Below are 18,360 nucleotides of genomic sequence, written 5' to 3'. Positions count from 1 at the left end.
TTATCACACCGGGCGCTGACGCAGGGTCGCCTCCCTGGAGGACGTGCCAGGGCGCCCGGCAGACGCCCCTTCGGGGGCGTTTTCCTAAGTTAGAGGTGCCCAGTAAGAACACCGTCCTCAGCCGCAGGCCTCGGGTCCAAACGCTGCCGTCCAGGGACCACCACCCAGGAACGCGGCCCGACGCCATCCCCCCTGCCTTCCGGGGTGAAGTCCGTTTACCCTCAGACGAGCCGGGTCTGGGTGGTGGTGACTTTCTGATGTTTTAAGTCTGTGTTGAGGAAATCATTTCCTGTAAGTTTAAGGATATTACCCCCCTTTTGATTTATTTATTTAAATTTTTTTTTAACGTTTTATTTATTTTTGAGACAGAGACAGAGTGTGAGCAGGGGAGGGGCAGAGAGAGAGGGAGAGGCAGAATCCGAAACAGGCTCCAGGCTCCAAGTTGTCAGCACGGAGCCTGATGCGGGGCTCCAACTCACGGACCGCGAGATCATGACCTGAGCCGAAGTCAGATGCTTAACCGACGGACTGAGCCACCCAGGCGCCCCCATTACCCCCCTTTTTAATTGTTTATTTTGAGAGAGAGAGCGCGCATACACAAGTGGGGGAGGGACAGAGAGAGCTGAGCTGTCAGCACAGAGCCCGACGCGGGGCTCGAACCCACAAACCGTGAGATCATGACCTGAGCCGAAGTTGGACACTCAGCCACCTGAACCCCACAGGCGCCCCCCCACCTTTAACTTTTTACTGGAGTGAAAGGTGCCCACGGGAAGCCGCCTGAGCCCCGGTGCTAGTGCAGGGATGGGACGGCTCCCCCCTCCCTGATCAGAGCGCAGGCGGCACACTGCCCCCCCCCCCCCCCCCGTGCGCACCCGAGAAGAACACAGGAAAGTGTGTGTCCCGAGGGTCGCAAGGATGCATTCGGGGGTTCGCCATGGGTTTGGGGTCCAGAAGAGGGTCGGAAAACAAAAAGCAAAACCTTTGATCTCAAATATATTCAATTAAGACTGTCAAAACCAGGTTCTGTGATGATGCTTTTGCTTTTTTTTTTTTTTTAAGTTTTTATTTATTTATTTTTGAGGGAGAGAGAGTAGGGGCGGGCAGAGAGAGCAAGAAAGAATCCTAAGCAGACTCTACACTGTCAGTGCAGAGCCGGATGCAGGGCTCAATCCCAGGCACCGTGAGATTTGGACCTGAGCCGAAATCCAGAGTCGGATGCTTAACTGACTGAGCCACCCAGGCACCCCAAGACCCAGGAATTTTTTTAAACAATCATTGATTTAAACCAATATCCTCAGCTAAATCCAGCCACACAGGGCCTTCCTCACTGTCCCACTGTCCATCCATGTATGTCCCTTCTCCACATGGGACTCTGGCCCCTGGCCCCGTAGTACGTTCACTCATTTGCTCTGTGTCCCCTCCTTTTTTTTTTTAAGCCATTGTTTATTGTTTAAGCCACTTTTGTTTTTAGTAATCTCTACCCCAAACATGGGGGGACTCGAACTCAGGACCCCAAGACCAAGAGTTGCACATCCCGCCAGCTGAGCCAGCCGGGAGCCCCACTTTTTGATTTCTTAGTTGAAATATGAACTTACACGTGGACGATGCTGGACCGTGCGGCTGGCTGCGTCATCTCCGAGCCCGCCATCCAGGCCAGGACACAGGCCACGGGTCCCCAGCCCCCTCTGCTCCCTGGCAGGGTCACTTTTGCCTGTTTTCAGCCAGTTTTCTGGTGAGGTCTGGTTCCCAGAACTCCCTTCCGCAGCACGTGACCCAGAGTTCTCAGCAGAGTCCCGTGGCCGTCCCCACACCCATGAAGCAGTCATCCACCTCCTGCCCGCGTTTCCCCGCGGCCACGGTCTGCCCGCTCTGGACGGTTCACAGGAACGGAGCCCGGGGGCTCGGTCTCCGTCTGGCTCCCGTCGCTTGGCCTCTTGGATCCGCGTCTGCCCAGGTTGTAGTGGGTCAGTGCTCCACTCCTGCTTTGGGACCCGGCACCTTTATGCCCTTTCACAGGATTTCATTGTGCGGACGCGTTGTACTTTTGAAACCCTGTTATCAAAATGCCTCTGGATCGCGGTGTCCCATGTGGGGGCTTCCTTATCAGCGCGTCACGCTGAGACCTCGGGGCTCGCCTGACGGGTCATTTTGCGTCTGCGACGGGCCCGCTGGTACCGGTGACATCGCAGTGGTGGGGCAGGATGGGGAGATGGGACTTCTGCAGGAGGTAGGGCCCCGGGCACCACTGCCGCCCAGGTCCTTGGTGTAGGAAAGGTCACGTTTCCGTCACAGGCCCGTGAGGGCGGGCAGGCCGATTTCCCGTCCCAGCGTGTGGTCAGAGCTTGCATGCACACTGTCCATCTGGTTTATTTTTAATGTCTTCTTTAGTTTTGAGCGGGGTGGCACAAACGGGGGAGGGGCCAGAGGATCCCAAGCAGGCCCCGTGCTGACAGCAGAGAGCCCGACACGGGGCTCGAACTCGTGAACCGTGAGATCGTGACCTGAGCCGAAACCAAGGGTCGGCTACTTAGCCGACGGAGTCCCCCAGGCGCCCGTCCACCTGTTTTTACTCCAACGCTTCTGACACCTAGTATGTGGGGTCCCCTCCCCAGACAACCTGTTCTCCGGCTCCCGGACACCGGCGGGAGATCCTACAATTCAGACCCCCTGGAGTTGCCCCGTGGGACTGCCCCCTTCCAGACACCAGCTACAACAGTCCCCACAACCCCCCATTTCAGTTTGCTGGAACTCTGGAAAACACTTCCCTCGCCATCACCTGTTTAACGGGTACAGGTAGCTGCCGATCGGAGGCACGCAGGCCGAGGTCTGGGAGGACGGTGGGCCCCGGACCTCCCGGCCCCGTGCGGTTGGGGCGCGCCACCCTGGACCCTGTCGGTAGGCGCTTTCCCGGAGGCCTCGCTGCACTGGCGTGGTTGGCGGTGTCCTGGGCCGAGGTGCTGGACTCAGTCTCCCGTCCCCACCCGCAGCGGGGCTGGGGCTGGGGCTGGGGCTGGGCGGCCGGCCCCCGACCCGCGCCCGGTCTTGCGCAGCCGCAGGCCGAAGCCCCTTAGACGCACCCCACTCCCCTCAGCAGCGCACAGAGCACACTTGTGTCACCCCTAAATCCAAGGGTTTTAGGAGCTGTGTGCCAAGAGCCAGAGACAAAGGCGCGGTACTTTTTTATCACGTCATAGCTGGGAGTTACGATTACCCTAGACACCCCGTGGAGCATGTCACGTATATGAACGTCATCTGTCACGCGTCTCTCCGGAGGGAGAAGCCGAGGCGACCGACCTAAGGGGCCAGGGACACAGCCCCGAGCAGGGGCCTCCCGGCTGGACAGGGGGCCAGTGTGGCGGACGGCGTCCCAGGGGGGGAGGAGGCCCCGGGCCCTGGACGTGCCCGCCCGTGTCCCATGCGGCTGGGCGGCCACGCCATGCTGAGCGTCTCGGGGAAGGCGTTGGTGACCTTGTGCATGGGAGTCCCGGGCTGCCCTGTAAGACGCCACAAACTCAGCAGTGGAGCCCGCAGCTCCGGAGGCCAGCGGGCAGCATGGGCCTCACGGGCCACGGTCTGAGTGGGGCAGGCTGGTCCCTCCCGGGGCCCGGGGAGCTCGGCCTCCTTGCCTTTCAGGCTGCTAGACAGAGGTTTCCAGTGCTTGGCTGGTGGCCCTGCCTCCACGGCCAAGGCCAGCAGCGTCTCCCTGTGACCGGGACCCTCTTGGTCCCCCGTATGACCGCGGGCCTGGTGACGCTGGCTGCTCACTGCCCTCCAGCGGGACTCTGGGGTCCCTCCCCCGAGGCCCCACCCCACGACCCGCTCCCCCCTCCAAAGGCCCCGAGTTCTCACACCTTCACCTTGGGGCGACTGTGGGGGACACACCCCCGGCCCACAGAGGAACCCTGTGCCCAGGCCCACCGGGGAAACCCGGGACAGTCCCCCACCTCGAGGTCCTGAACCTAGTGCCGTCCACGAAGCCCCTCTTGCCGCCCCGGGCAGCACATCCACGGGTTCTGGTGGGTAGGACGTGGGCATCCTGGGGGTCAGGTTCAGCCCACTGCACTATTTCGCTGGCGAGGAGCCCAGAGGGTGCGGCCTGCCCGTCGGCTATGTCTAGGAGCAAGGTGGGGGCAGCAACAAGGCGGGGCGGGGTCAGACGATCCCGAAGGCAGGCAGGAGCCCTGGAGGGCCGGGCGATGGGGTCCCTGGCGGGGGGCGCCAAGGGCTCGCGGAGGGGCGGCCGTCTGCAGGCGGCCTGGGAGGCCTTGCTCGGCGGGTCCGTCAATGGATCGGTCATTCCACTCGGGTCTGCACCAGGCCCCTGGTGCCCTCGGTGACACTCGGGAGGCTTCGGGCAGGGCTGAGCCGCTGCCCTGATCGAGCCCGGAGGATGTGTCTCCACAGGCGAACTGCCATCAGAACGTCCCCGAACGCAGCCCTCCCGGGGTTTTGCTTTATTTTGACCTATTCTCAACGTTCAAAAAGAGGAAAAAGCCAAGAGACTGGCCTATTTTGCCCCAGCAAAAATTCTTTCTTTTGTAACAAAATCTTCCTTCCCGGATACGGGATGGGAATGTGCCCGTGAACCCGTGGGCCCGACCACGGGGCGCGTGGACGCCCTAGATGGCCGCCAGGGCCCCAAGACACCCGTGTCAGCGGGACTCCCTGCCCGTTTATGTCACAGAAAAACCGAGACGTGCTGGATTTGATGGGATCAACACGGAAAACGGAAAGATGTCAGTTTAAACTTTCCGTAACGGAGGGACGGCTGCCAAGCTGAGGAGAGGTTAAGCTGGCCTTTCGCTCAGGTGGCGCCTTCGGGAAGCCAGCTCGACGTGACCGCCACCTTCACCCGTCCGTTCTGACAACGAGGCGGGAGCCAGGCTGCCCCCTCGCTTGGTGGCCTGTGCTCTGCGTCCCAGCAGCACGGGCACTTGGGGGCTTACAGACGCCTCCGGGCAGAAAGTGGCAGAAGCAGGGGAGCGGGTGGAACCCGAGGACGGTGGTGGTCCTTCTGCAGGGCGGGAGGGCACTGGGGCTGCGGGGGGCGGGGCTGGAGCTCGGGCCAAGGCACCTGGTGGGGTCGGGCCGCCGGCTGCTGGAAGAGAATTTGCTTCCTTCTGTCCTCGCTGGACTTCCGAGGGGCCCAGCGCAGTGACCCACGGGCTCACACTCGGAGGGGAGGGGCCCCGGGGGGGGGATGGGAGCCGGAACCCCGCCTCGGGTCTCTCCCCACAGCCTCCCCCCCCACCCCGAGCTGGCCAGGGGGGAGCAAGTCCCACCGCCCCCTCGGAGTCTGGATGGCTCCCGAACAAGTCACTGCTTCTGCAAACACACCCCCTCAGACGCGCACGAGCAGGTCCGGTTTGGGCCGTCGGGCAGTCTGTCTGCAATTGTGGCTCAGACACGGTGCGTCCCAGGCTACGCCTTCCAGCAACGCCCGGAAGCCTGTGCCAGGGGCTCCTTCACGTTGAGGAGTTATCCAGAAATAAAACCAAACCACGGAGCGGGGAGGCACCGATCCTTCCGGAGTGTGGTCGCGCTGATGCCTACACACGCAGCCCTGCCGCACCGGGCGGAGCCTCTCCACTCTTTCCGCGCCGTGCCCTCTGACACCGCCAGGTCCCCAGCCGCGGTCCAGGCCCCAGCCACCCCCTTGCCGGACCCTCCCCTGCTCCACCCCCCTGAAGCCCACACGCACTGTCACACTCGCAGAGGGGACACGGGCCTGCGCCACCGGCCCTGGTGTCCGCGGGGAGAAGCCCCTCGCGGCTGCCCGGTCGTGGGGGCCATCGCAGGGCCCTCCCGCTCCCACCCACCCAGACGCCTGTCCTGGGCCTCCTCCCGTCGCCGTCCCCGCACCCGCAGACCGGTGACCGGCCCCTCTCCTGCCCGGGGAGGAAGGACGCCGGCGACCGTCCAGCGTCATCGGGTTCCCCTCGCTGCACCAGTCCCAGTGTGTCTGGCACCCACTGGCCGTAGCCTCTCCCGCCCTGAAAACACAGGCGCCTCGGGGCACACGCACTGCCCGGGGCCACCGCTCCGTTTATCCGCCATTCTTTGCCCGGGGGAGGGGGGTGGGGGTACCTCCCTCCGCACTGCCTCTGCCAGTCCACAACCCTGCCCGTCAGGGGCCCTCAGGGCATCGCCGAGTCCCAGGCCCAGCTTCTCAGCAGATCAGCCCTCCTCGGGGATGGCTTCACCCCAGCCTCCAGGCCCAAACGCAGGACCCAGGCTGCCCGCTGCCCGGGGCGACGGGTCCCATGGCGCCTCCTCTCCCCGTCACGCCCCTTCCTCCACGCCTGGCAGTGCCCTCTCTGCGCCCTCCCTGGGCCACCCGGGGAGCTTTTCCACTTGGGGTCCAGTGGGCATCTCGAACTTGATGTGTCCAAAGCTGCACCAGCCCCTGCCCCTTCCCCCGGGCTGCTGCACCCTCCCTCTGCCATCTCGGGGCAGGGTAACTTGGCCTTTAGAATTCTTAGGACCAAGTCCTCGCACTGAGATGGAAGGGTGAATTCCCAGGACGACACAGATCACCGAAACCACCGACGAAGAAACAGACGATCTGAGCGGACCCCGAACAAGAGGGAGAATTCTCGATCGAACACCAGCGACGGAGGGAAGCCTGGGTCCGGAGGCTTCGATGCTCAGCCCTGCCCGACACCTACAGAGGAGTGCATAGCACCGGCTCTCCACGCACTTTTCAGAAACTACGAGGGGAGAGAACACTTCTGACTCCTTTTAGGAGGCCAACGTTACCCTGACACCACGCCAGACAAAGACATCACCGCACTAGGCCCGTGTCTCAGGAACATGGACACACGACCTCCAAGGCAGCCGTGGTAAACCGGGTCCGGGAACGTGCAAGCAGACAGGTACACGGGAGCGCCACGGGCAAGACGGCCGAGTAAGACGCCCCCCTCCGGGGCCCCCGCTGACCTGCGCCAAGGGGGCATCCATTCGTAGACAAAGGTGCCTTGGTGGGGGCTGTGGGGTCCGGCGCAGCCCCAGACAGAGGAGACTGGGGAAGGCAGACTCATGCCCCGGCAGCTGACTTGCCCCAAGCTCAGGTCCTGGCCACAGACCCCACAAAAGCTCATCCCTGGGCCTCGGCTACAGCCCCGTCCGACACTGGGCCAGGAGCACCACTGGCCAAGGGGCCTGGAAGGGGTCACTCCCAGCTATGCCTTGGCAACAGGACACAGACCTCATCGTGGCTATGGACACCGGAGGGGCCCGTGACCGGGCCCAGCCCCCGAGCAGTCCTGCAGGTACAGGGACACGGCGGGATGCACTCCCATCTGTGCCCCCGAGATACTGAGGGGGCCCTACACTCGGCTGCAGCCCCTCCGACTGGCAGGGACCAGCCCAGGCTGCCCAGGAACCTGGCGGGAGACATACCCATCTGGGCCTGCAAAGCCGGGTCTGCAGACCTCGGTGGCGGCTGTGGAGCCTGGAGGGGGCGGGGACTCAGCCAGCCCATCTGGGGCCCTCCTGGTGACCTGGCCGGAGTCCTCCCAGGGATGTGGTGGGGGCACCTTCTGTGCACCTGGTGACGAGCAGAAAACACAGACAGACAGCTTTCTCGGCATAAGGACGTGTCAGCCCCCCGGCCGTCTTGTGAACAAAACGTAAGAGCGAATGTCACCGTCAGGGCAGGAAAAGGCCTAGTCGGGACCCAGAGTGAAGACTGACCTGACCCAGTTATCTTCGCAGATCTGAACCCTTCTGACACTCGGATCCCGGGCCGTCTGGAGCCAGAACCGAGGGCGCCGATCCCTGGCGCCCTGGGACCGTCACTGGCACGCGGTCACCTCAAGAGGACTTCTGCCCCGATTCTGTGCTGTGTTCCCCACTGCGCGAGCCCCTTCGTGAATACGCACGGACCCTTAGCTTAAAAGGTCCCCGGTTTCCGGGGCGCCTGGGGGGGGGCTCGGTGGGTTAAGTGGTGAAGCTTCTGACTCTTGGTTTTTGGCTCAGGTCATGACCTCACGGTTCGTGGGTTCGAGGCCCGTGTTGGGCTCTGCGCCGACAGAGCGGAGCCTGCCTGGGATTCTCTCTCTCAAAATAAATAAATGTTGAAACGCTATTTCTCCAATTTTGTTGTGTGGGGAGACACTGCTCTGGGAAAGCCCCTTTACCCGTTGCAAGTGAAACCCTTCCTCTTCCTGCGTTTTGGCTCGACGCCCACCAGGAGGCGAACCGGGTTTCGGTGACGGTCACAGCGGCTACCCGAGGGCCCCACCGCAGCCCCAGCCCCTAACCCCGCTCCTCCCCCAACCACTGCACTAGCGGAGGGGATCCCGCCGTCCTGAGCCAGGGGCAGCTGCGTTCGCCTGCCCAAACCAGTCTTTGCAGCCTGGAAGAGGCGTGTGCTCCGTTCAGTCCTTCAGAGCCGGGCACAGGTGAGGACTTCCGGACCAACACAAGCCACGGGAGTTCGTCACCACTAACTTGCCTCAGGACACAGGCAGAACGAGCTCTTCAGGTGGGAAGGAAAGACTGCTAAGCGGCAACACAGAAACAAATACAAGGGTAAACCTCACGGGTAAAGGTAAGTGTTTAGTCAAATTCAGAACACCCGACACTGTGATGGGCACGTGAATCACTCCCGTCTCCTGTGTTACACTTAAGACGAGGCAGTGGTACTAAAACTCACAGCAGGAATGGTAATTTGTAAATGGATGCTCGATACGCAGAGGTGCAAAGTGTGATGTTAATGGCATAAAATGGGGGGGGAGAGAAGTAACAGCGTGGGGCTCTTGTACCTGACTGCTGACCGAAGGTGGGTTGTCACCTCAAAACACACTGTTTTGGGGGTGCCCGGCTGGCTCAGTCAGTGGAGCGTGCGACTCCCAGTCTCGGGGCACTGAGTTCAAGCCCCACGTTGGACCTAGAGATGACTTAAAAAAATATATAGACTGTTATATCTTCTTAACAGATAAAAAAAAGCATACCACTGCAAAAAATAAACCACAAACGCAGACAGCGAGAGAGGAATAAAAGCACAAAATAATACAAAACGATGAACAAGGTGGCAATTCTGAGTTCTTACCAATCAATAATTACTTTAAATGTAAATGGGTTAACTTTTCCAAACATAGGACATATCCTGGCTGAACGGATTAAAAAACAAGATCCAACAGCCTGCTGCCTCTAAGAGACTCACTTTGGCTCTAAGGACACACAAGGGCTGAGAGTGACGGGACACGAGAAGACATGCCTTACACACGGAAAGCCAGTGATAGCAGGAGAGGCTGTGCTCATATCACATAAGACAGACTGTCAGTCACAATTGGTCACAAGAGACAGAGAAGGTCGTTGTACAGTGATAATGGGGTCAGTTCATCAAGAAGATATAACAATGGTAAATACTACATATGTGTGTGTGTATGTATATATGTATATACACACACACATAGAGTGTGTGTGTACCCAACAAGAACACAGAGCACCTAAATATTTGAGATAAATAGTAACAGAAATCAAGGGAAAAAGACATCCAGTATACAGGAGAGACTTTAATGCCCCACCTTCAGCACTGGATAGAGTGTCCAGAGAGAGTCGGGAAGGAAACAGTGTATTTGAACCACACTGTAGACCAACCCTCCAGGACAGATCACATGCTGGCCTACAAAGCGAGTCTTAACATAGTGAAGGGGACTGAAATCACATCAAGTATCGTTTATGACCACCATGGCTAGAAATCAGTAACAGAAGGACAAGCAGAGAATTTACAAATACCTTGAAATTAAACAACACACACCAACAACCAATGGGTCAAAGAAGAAATAAAAAAGGAAATCAGAAAGTATCCTGAGACACACGAAACACAACATACCAAAATTGACGGCCTGGAACAAAAGCAGTTCCAAGAGGGACGTTTATAGAGACGAATGCCTACATTAAGAAAAAAGGAAAGATCTCAAATAAACACCTTAACTTTACGCCTCAAGGAAATACAAGAAGAAAAAGCTAAGCCCAGCGTTAGCAGAATGAAGGAAGTAATAAAGATAATTAGAGCACAAATAAATGAAATAGGAACTAGAAAAACAATAGGAAAGAAATCAAGGAAGCTGGTGTTTTGAAAAGATAAACAAAACTGACAAACCTTTTGCTAGATTAACCAAGAAAAAAAAGGACTCAAATCAACAAAAGTAAAAACGAAAGAGGAGACATTACAAGAGACACCACAGAAATACAAAAGATCATAAGGGACTAGTGTGGACAATTATATGGCACAAACTGGATAGCCTAGAAGAAATGGATAAATTCCTGGAAACGTAGAGCGTACCAAACCTGAATCACGCATAGACAATCTGGACACACCAATAGTGAGATTGAAAACGTCATCGAAAATCTCCCAACAAAGAAAAGCTCAGGACCAGATGGTTTTACTGGTGAATTCCACCCAACAGTTTAAGAATTAACATCAGTCTTTCTCAAACTCTTCCAAAAATATTTAAGTACTCCCAAACAAATAATCCAATTTAAAAAATTGGCAAAGGATCTGGACATTTTCCCAAAGAGGACATATATAGGGGTGCCTGGGGGGCTCGGTCAGTTAAACGTCCGACTTCGGCTCAGGTCATGATCCCACGGTTAGTGGGTTCGAGCCCCGTGCCGGGCTCTGTGCTGACAGCTTGGAGCCTGGAGCCTGCTTGGGATTCTGTGTCTTCCTCTCTCTCTGCCCCTTCCCCACTCACTCTCTCAGAAATAATCATTAAAAAACAAAGAAAAAACACAAGGAAGACATATAAATGGCCAACATGTACATGAAAAGGTGCTCAACGTCACTGATCATCAGGGAAATGCTAATCAAAACCACAAGGAGTTATCACCTCACCCACCCTGTCAGAATGGCTACAATCAAAAATGGAAGAGCTGACGGGTGTTGGCGAGGATGTGGACAAAGGGGAACCCTGTGCACTGTGGGTGGGAATGGTGGTGCAGCCACTGTGGAGAACTGTATGGAGGTTCCTCAAAAATTAAAAACAGAACCACCTTATGATCTAGCAATTCTACTGCTTGGTATTTATCCAAAGGAAACAAAACTACTAATTTGAAAAAATACCCGCTCCCCCATGTTCATTACAGCATTATTCACAAGAGCCAAGACATGGAAACAGCCTGAGCGTCCATCAGCGGATTTTACATTTTTTTTTTAAATTTTTCTTTTATTTTTTTTAATGTTTATTTATTTTTGAGACAGAGAGAGACAGAGCATGGGATTTTACATTTTTATACACATATACACGTATATCTCACATGCACGAATGAAATATACGAATACAGTCATAAAAAAGAAAATCCTGTCATTTGTGACAACACGGATAAGCCCCCAGCGCATTACGCTAAGTGAAATAAATCAGAGAAAGACAAACACTGCATGACCTCACTGACATGTGGAATCCAGAAACCAAACTCGTACAGAAACAGAGAGTAGATCTGTGGTTGGCAGGGGCTGGGAGGTGGGGGAAATGGGAAGATTTCGGTCAAAATCGTTACCAACTTAACAGTTTTAAGAGGAGTAACTTTTGGGGATGTAATGTATAGCATGCTGGCCATTCAATACTTAACTGTACCCTTGAAGGTTGCTAAGAGAGTAAATGTTAAATGTTCTCAACACACACACACACACACACACACACACACACACACACGGTAACCAGGTGGGGTATGGATGTTAACTAACCTGACCGTGGTAATCATTTCACAATACGTACCTAAATGTAAGTACTACCTGTGCTGTGTATTACACATGTACCAAATTGTCACGTGGTACAGCTTAAACTTACAGTGTTGTATGTCAACTATATCTCAGTAAAGTTACAAACAACGACGACGACAACAAAAAAACCCAAACCCCAAACTGACTTGCCACACTTGAAAAAAAAATTATATACTACGGCAAGGTGGGATTTGTCTCAGGAATTGTGAGGCTGGTTGAGTATCCGAAAATCAAATCAATTAAATATACCACATCAATGGGATGAATAAAAGGGCCTCACGGGATCATCTCAATAATCACAAAAAAGCACCGGACAAAACCTAACACCCTTTCGTGATAAAACTCTCAACAAAACAGGAATAGAGGGGAAACTCCCCAACCTGATTCACGCAGAAAAGCCACATTTGACAGGGCACTCCGCAGTGGCTGACCGGATGCTTTTGGTCTAAGCCCAGAAACAAGACTAGAATGTGACTCTACTGGAGGCTGTGGCCAGGCCGTTAGGTAAGAGGAAGAAATACACGACGCGGGGATTCAAAGGTAAGAGGTACGACTAGTTTCGATCACCGAGGTCATCATCTTGTGTGTAGGAATCAGGTTTAGGGATAGGCTGAAAAACTGTCGGAATTGATAACACGTCCATCAAGGTTGCAGGATACAGGATCAATACCGAGACCCTAACAGTCACCCTTGACCCCCATTCCTTCTCTCCCGCTCCAGGGTCCACATCGGGGGGGGGGGTGTCCCTGCTGAATTCCGTGCCCTGCCCACCCCCTCTTCCTTGACCTCGACGGGGTCTTTCACACGCTTTCCCCACTGTGTTCACAGTCACTCTTTGGCTGCCCGTCCGGGGGAAGGGGTTGGAGCTCCCAATTCTGACCGGCCAGCATCCCCCGTCCCCAGCCCCTCTCCTAGTCTGGCTTTGGACTAGTAGGCGTCCCTGTCGCCCACGTGCCGGGACTGCCCGGCCCCCGCCTACCCTCACCCCCCACCCCCGCGCGTCTGTCCTTGGCCGCCCCTGCCCCCGGCGCGACCTCCACCGGGGCTCTCCGCTGGGTGCTTGTGCAATGACCGCGGGCTCCACGTTCGGGCTCAGGGCGGCGGTTCCCCGCCCCGGGATCCCCACCCAGGAAGCCCTCGCCCCTGCTCTCCGCGGGTCCTGGGTCTCTGGGCCTGGAGGTCTCGGGGGGAGGGGGCGGCAGAGGCGCGGGCGGGGTCGGTGCCCACCAGGTCCCCCTCCCCCCGCTGCAGGCTCGGGGTCCCCGCGATGGTGGGCAGGGCGGCCCCGTCAGCAATGCCTCTCTCCGGGAGGGGGAGACGCCGGGGTTGTGCAGGGGCCGGGGGGTCGCCTTCCCGGGGTGGCAGTCGGCCCGTCGGACGGCGGCTGGAACCTCCGGTGCGGACGGCCGGGTGCCGGGACGGAGGAGGCGCTGCCCAGACAAAGGGCCGCTGCGGAACCCGCCCGGGCCTGCCCACCAGCGCCCGCCCGCTCCGCGCGACCCGCGCCCGGCGCCCGGCGAGAGGGGCGGGGCCGCAGTCTGGCCCTATGCGCGTGCGGCGGCGGGCGGGGCGAGCGCGGGGCCGGGGGCGGGCCGCTCCCACTGCGCGTGCGGCAATGAGCGGGACGAGCGCGGGCCGGAGGCGGGGCCGCAGGTTGACCCACTGCGCGTGCGGTAAGGGGAGGGGCTAGCACGGGCCGGGGGCGGGGCGGAGGGCGGCACCCACCGCGCGTGCGCAGGGCCTCGGCGTTGCGCGCGCTCCCGCCGGTTGGCCGCCCCCTCAGCGGCCGCCGCCGCCGCCGCCGCCGCCGCCCCTGCCCCCGGCCCGCGCACGCGCCCCCCGCCCCGGCCCGCGGCCGGCCCGCGCCCCTCACCTCGCCGCCTCCCCGGCCTCCGGGCCTCCCGGCCTCCGGGCCCCCTGGCCTCCCGGCGCGGCCCCGCAGCATGCAGCAGCAGCACCCGCGGTGGCGGCGGCGGCGGCGGCTGTGAGGTGAGGCCGGGGCGGGGGCGGCCTCCCGGGGGCCGCGGTGCTCGCGGGCCCGGCCCCCTCGCGGGTCCCGGCGCAGCGAGGGGCGCGGCGCCTTTGTTGCGGCGGAGGCCGGGCGCCGCCCGCGCTGCAGCGGCCTTTTTGTGTGCAGATGGTGGACGCGGGCGGCTGCCCGGCCGGGGAGGGCTGGAGGAGGATGGAGGCCGCGCCCGACGGTGCCGTGGACATCGTGCCCCTGGACCGCTACGACTCGGCCCGCGCCAAGATCGCCGCCAACCTGCAGTGGATCTGCGCCAAGGCCTACGGCATAGGTGGGCCGGGGCGGGGGCGGGGCGGGGACCCGGGGAGGGTCGGACCGCGGGGTCGGGTCGGGGTCGGGGGCCGGGGCGTGGCCGAGGGCGGGGTCGGAGCCCGGCGCCCGAGCCGCGGGGTTGGGCGCACCGGGGGCTGGGGGCAGGGGCCGCCTTTGTGCTCAGGGTCCCGGGCCGCGGCGCTGTGCCGGTCGCCTCCGGAGCGGGCTGCGGCGGCGCGCGGTGCGGGGGCGTCTGCGGGGGTCCATCGGCAGGTGCCGCGAGGAGTGGGCGCGCTCCCCTAGCTGCCCGGGGGTGGGTGCGGGGCCGGGCGCGGGGCAGGGCGCGGGGCCGGGCGTGGAGTTACACTCCTGGTGGGGCTGGAGTGCGGGGGTAAACCCTGGACGCCCAGCCGCTCTGGATGCGCGCCGAGCATCCGACGCGGAGTTTCCTAACGAGAAATCGGTCTTTGAAAGGATTGTGCTTAATGAGCATCCTTCCCTCGGTTAATTCCGTTCTGAAGAACTAGGTAACCTTGGTACTGGATCCAGTTCGTTAGGCCCTAATATGCTTAGTGGATTAAGACTTTCCTATTTCCAGCCCTTGGAATTTTACAGACCGAGTGATTCTCGTAGTGGCTTTATTAATATCTGGTGCTTTGTTTTGGGCACACACTTGGGGGCTGATACTGTGTAATCTTCTGCCTTTTAATTTGAAGCCTGTTCAAAGATGGCCTTTACTCTGGTGCAGACGTGCCTGTTTCCAGAGTGACCCTGATCTGGAGAGGGCCCTTTGGGGAGGAGTTTGGTGGACCCGGTTTGAACACTTGTGGAGCAGGGGTGCCCTGTGACAGGGTCTCAGCAGGTGGCGTGGCCGGGGCCGTAGGGAGGCGCCCTGCAAGTGCCAGCCATCCCATGCGTCGCCCCGTTTGAAGTTGGTTCATAGCGCGTAAGGAGAGTGCTTTCCTAGAGTTTGCGGTTGACGATTTTTGTTTATGGCTCCGTTGAAGACTGCTCGGTTTGTGTGTTGTGTGGTCCGGTCCGCTGCCACATCCGCGAATTTCGGTGCTTTCGGGGGAGGCGTGGAATTGGTACAAGTTACATAGGAAACTGTACAGGAAGAGGCAAAGAGGAATGCTGGCGTGGCCCCTTGGTATGGGGCAGTCAGGTTAAGGACAAGCAGGTGCGCGTAGTCCTTAGCGGCCTCGTGTTTCGTGTTGGCGGTTGGTTACGGTTCACCACCTCCGCCTCCGTCCCTCAGCTACGTCGTGGAGTCCTACAGGTTTTTGCACCTTCTGACACTGCCTTCTTGCCTGTGACGTTCAGAGGCTCTTCCTCGCTTCGTGCAGGGTTCTTGCTTTTCCCCCCTGCGTAGTATTTCACTGGAGGCCCGTTCACTGTCCACGGGCGCTGGCCGGTCCGGACCTTTGCTCTCGGGCACACGGTGCGTTCTTGGGCGCAGCTCCTGGGGCACATGTGCAAGGTGTTGCTACTGTATGTATTTTTGAGATTTTACGAATGGTTACGACAAGTTTCTGGTGATGGATGCTGCACGGACACGAATACCTTCACGAAGCGCTCTCCGTTGGCTTTCCGGGTTTTTGTTGCGTTTCACTTCGGCACCCCACGTGGGATTGGTCAGCGGTCTGGCAATGAATGTGCGCCTCTCAGGGTTGGTCTAGTGTTACTTCCAGTACCAGATCTCGCCTTAATACTTGTCGACTCATCAGGTAATTAACTCAAAAACTCGTGTTAAAATGGGCCTTACGGTTTTGAAATCGTTAAAGGTGGGTATTTCTAGAACGTGAGTGCGTGGGGAAGGAGAGTAGGTGCTGTCTGAGCATCTAGGACTGTTGTACGTTGCCCCTCGGTCACCATCCTGTGGCAGCAGTGTGCTCATCGAACTCTGACTTTGGGAGGTCTGGTTTCCATTCAGTTTCCCTAAAGGAGAAAGTTTTTCCACTCTGTACGTCGATTCGGAAGGGGAGCAGGTGCAGTTTTTTTTCTAGTTGGGAGTCTCTTTAAATTTACAGATCTGGGAGATCCTAATTCGCGTGATCGAGAAGACTCGCCTTGGCTGAGCTGAAGCGGTTTCATGTATGTCGTTGGTGTGGAGGTCACAGCCTGGGTGGAAGATTCGGTGTTACCGGCACACAGTCTGGTCTTTGAGGACACAAAGGTGGAGGGGGGATTTTGATAGGATGGTATAGACCCCCCCCCCCCCCCCCCCCCGCAAAGTTCCTTTCCTAATCCAGGGGCCTATTCTTTGTTTCTTCTTTTGGACGTTTCCCTGTGTGTCTCCGGCTTAGTTTCCAGCTAATTAGACATGGTTCTTTCAATCAGCAGCTTTAATGGTGAATCAGCGTTGGGGGTGGGTTTGACGATGGAAATGGCTTCAGTATTTTACTTGTGTAGTTGTCGTTAAGCACCTAAACGAAACTGACCGGCGCTTTCCCTTTGTGTGGGGATTGAAAGCGAGCAGGCTGGCTAGGTGAGGTGCACGGAGGCGCCCTTCCTGTTTTGTGTTGGCCTTTTGGGACTCTCGGTGTCTCCTGGGGTACCCTCTGGGCCAGTGTCTGCCATTTGTAGTAAGTGGGGAGGCTCAGGAGAGTCACCTTGGCCAGGCCTGTGGTGGCACGTTTCAGTCCGGGAAGGTTTCCTCCGGCTTCCGTCTCTGCTTGCTGCCGCCAGGACTGTGGGCCACCTTGTACTTTTAATTTTAGATTTTGCTCCTCCGTTTTTGGGGCAACAGTTGTTTCACTGATGACGCTTAATTATTTCTTCTTTTTAAGAAATAATATATTGGATGTGTCGGGAGTTATTCATTTAAAAGTGTCTGCAAGAGGGGTGCCTGGGGGGCCCAGTCAGTTAAGCGTCTGACTTCGGCTCGGGTCATGATCTCGCAATTTGTGGGTTCGAGTGCCGTGTCGGGCTCTGTGCTGATGGCTCGGAGCCTGGAGCCTGCTTTGGATTCTGTGTCTCCCTCTCTCTCTGCCCGTCCCTTGCTCAGGCTGTGTCTCTCAAAAATAAATAAATGTTAATAAAGAAAACAAATAAAAGTGTCTGCAAGAAAGAGTAGAATCTGGGGTGCCTGGCAGGGTCATGGGTTCAAGACCCACCCGGGGCCTAGACTTGACTTTAAAGAAAAAACAAGTGTACAACCTGTGCAGCTGGAATGTTTTGCGCTGTCTTTCTGGGTGAGAGCTGTAACACGTTAGCAGCTTGAAGGAGTGGCTCACGGCACTTCCTCTCCTACAGGGTACGGGGGCCTGCTGCGCACCTGCCTGTTGATTTTAGCCCACGACCCTAGAAACCTAGGGGCATCTAGGCCTTGGTTTCGGGGGTAAGGGGAGGGTGGTAGTTTCTGTTACCTTCAGAGGGAAAAACCAGCAGGGAAAGTGCTAGACGGCACTCTGCTGTTTGTGGACCTGTTGCTACGTAGCCGAGTGGTGGTGACTTACCCTCGAGGAGCCCTGGAAGCTGAGCCGAGGCTGACCACAGCTCCCCGCACCACCACCTGAACCGGGCAGGGCCGTAGGGGCCGCCACGGTCAGCCTTCTTTTTTATGGGCAGCACACTGGAGTGGAGACAGGCTACAGGCCGTCTAGAGCCCGCTGTTGGCGGGGAGTTGACACTCTTTTCCTCTCACTCTTGCGTGGGAGTAATCAGACAACTGACCCGAGTGCATGTCGTGCGATGGGTGGTCACATGGGACGCTCTGGCCGGCACAGCCGTGAGGGCCGTCAGCAGTGCAGCCGCCGTGGCCTCCCCGCCCGGGCCGCGAGGAGAGCCTTGTTGATACTGGGAGCAACGTCTCTTTGTTGTCACCTCCCGGCTCACCACCTGGCTTTGTGGCAGTGACCTTCGGTTAAGATGAGTCGTGTGCGCGGGACCCCTCTCCAGGCCCCACAACCAGAAACGGAGTGCGGCTGCCGGTCTTGTCCCTGGGCCAATGGGAGAGCCTGGGCCGTGTGAGTCTTGGTGTGGAGGCCCTCATCCGTGAGCAGATGGTTGTTTTTCACTTGGTGATTCACCCGGATTACTGCGTTACGAGTTTAGAGTGTATTTTTTAATAGTCTTTTGTTCTTGGCGAGGGGTTGGGTGCTTCTGAGACGGAGGTGATGCGTCCTAGGTGCACCTGCTGGGTCGACTAGATACCGAGGGGGCCGCCGCTTGGCCTTCTGGTGTGACTTTCCCTCTGCTTGGGGACGCCGAGAACTGCCTGGTGTGTGTGAGCTCAGGGGTCACCGTTGTCCGGTTTAATGCCACGTCTGCAGCACTCGGCTACTCGTCACACACATACCAGCTGAAGTAGAGGAATGCCGTCTGTATTCTGCCGTGGTGGCCGGAGCAC

At 58.2% G+C, this 18,360-nt stretch overlaps 1 protein-coding gene across 4 annotated transcripts in view; it reads left to right on the top strand.

Annotated features, from left to right (window-relative positions):
* Window positions 1–13,831: 13,831 nt before the first annotated feature.
* Window positions 13,832–18,360, top strand: part of CAMSAP1 (calmodulin regulated spectrin associated protein 1) — a 58,075-nt gene continuing 53,546 nt past the window's right edge. For 3 of the 4 annotated variants that reach the window (XR_003964143.1, XR_003964142.1, XM_032595545.1), the window contains exon 1: window positions 13,832–14,028. Coding sequence is in view for 2 of the 4 variants with exons in the window: in XM_032595545.1 (XP_032451436.1) it covers window positions 13,869–14,028 (160 nt within the window). In the remaining 2 variants the exon portion in view is untranslated. The remainder of the gene's footprint in view (window positions 14,029–18,360) is intronic. The other variant, XM_030293276.1, reaches the window with a different exon arrangement.

The sequence above is a fragment of the Lynx canadensis genome, chromosome D4 (assembly GCF_007474595.2).
Source record: "Lynx canadensis isolate LIC74 chromosome D4, mLynCan4.pri.v2, whole genome shotgun sequence".
In the NCBI taxonomy this organism is placed as follows: Eukaryota; Metazoa; Chordata; class Mammalia; order Carnivora; family Felidae; genus Lynx; species Lynx canadensis.
This window is presented reverse-complemented; position numbering and strand designations above follow the sequence as displayed.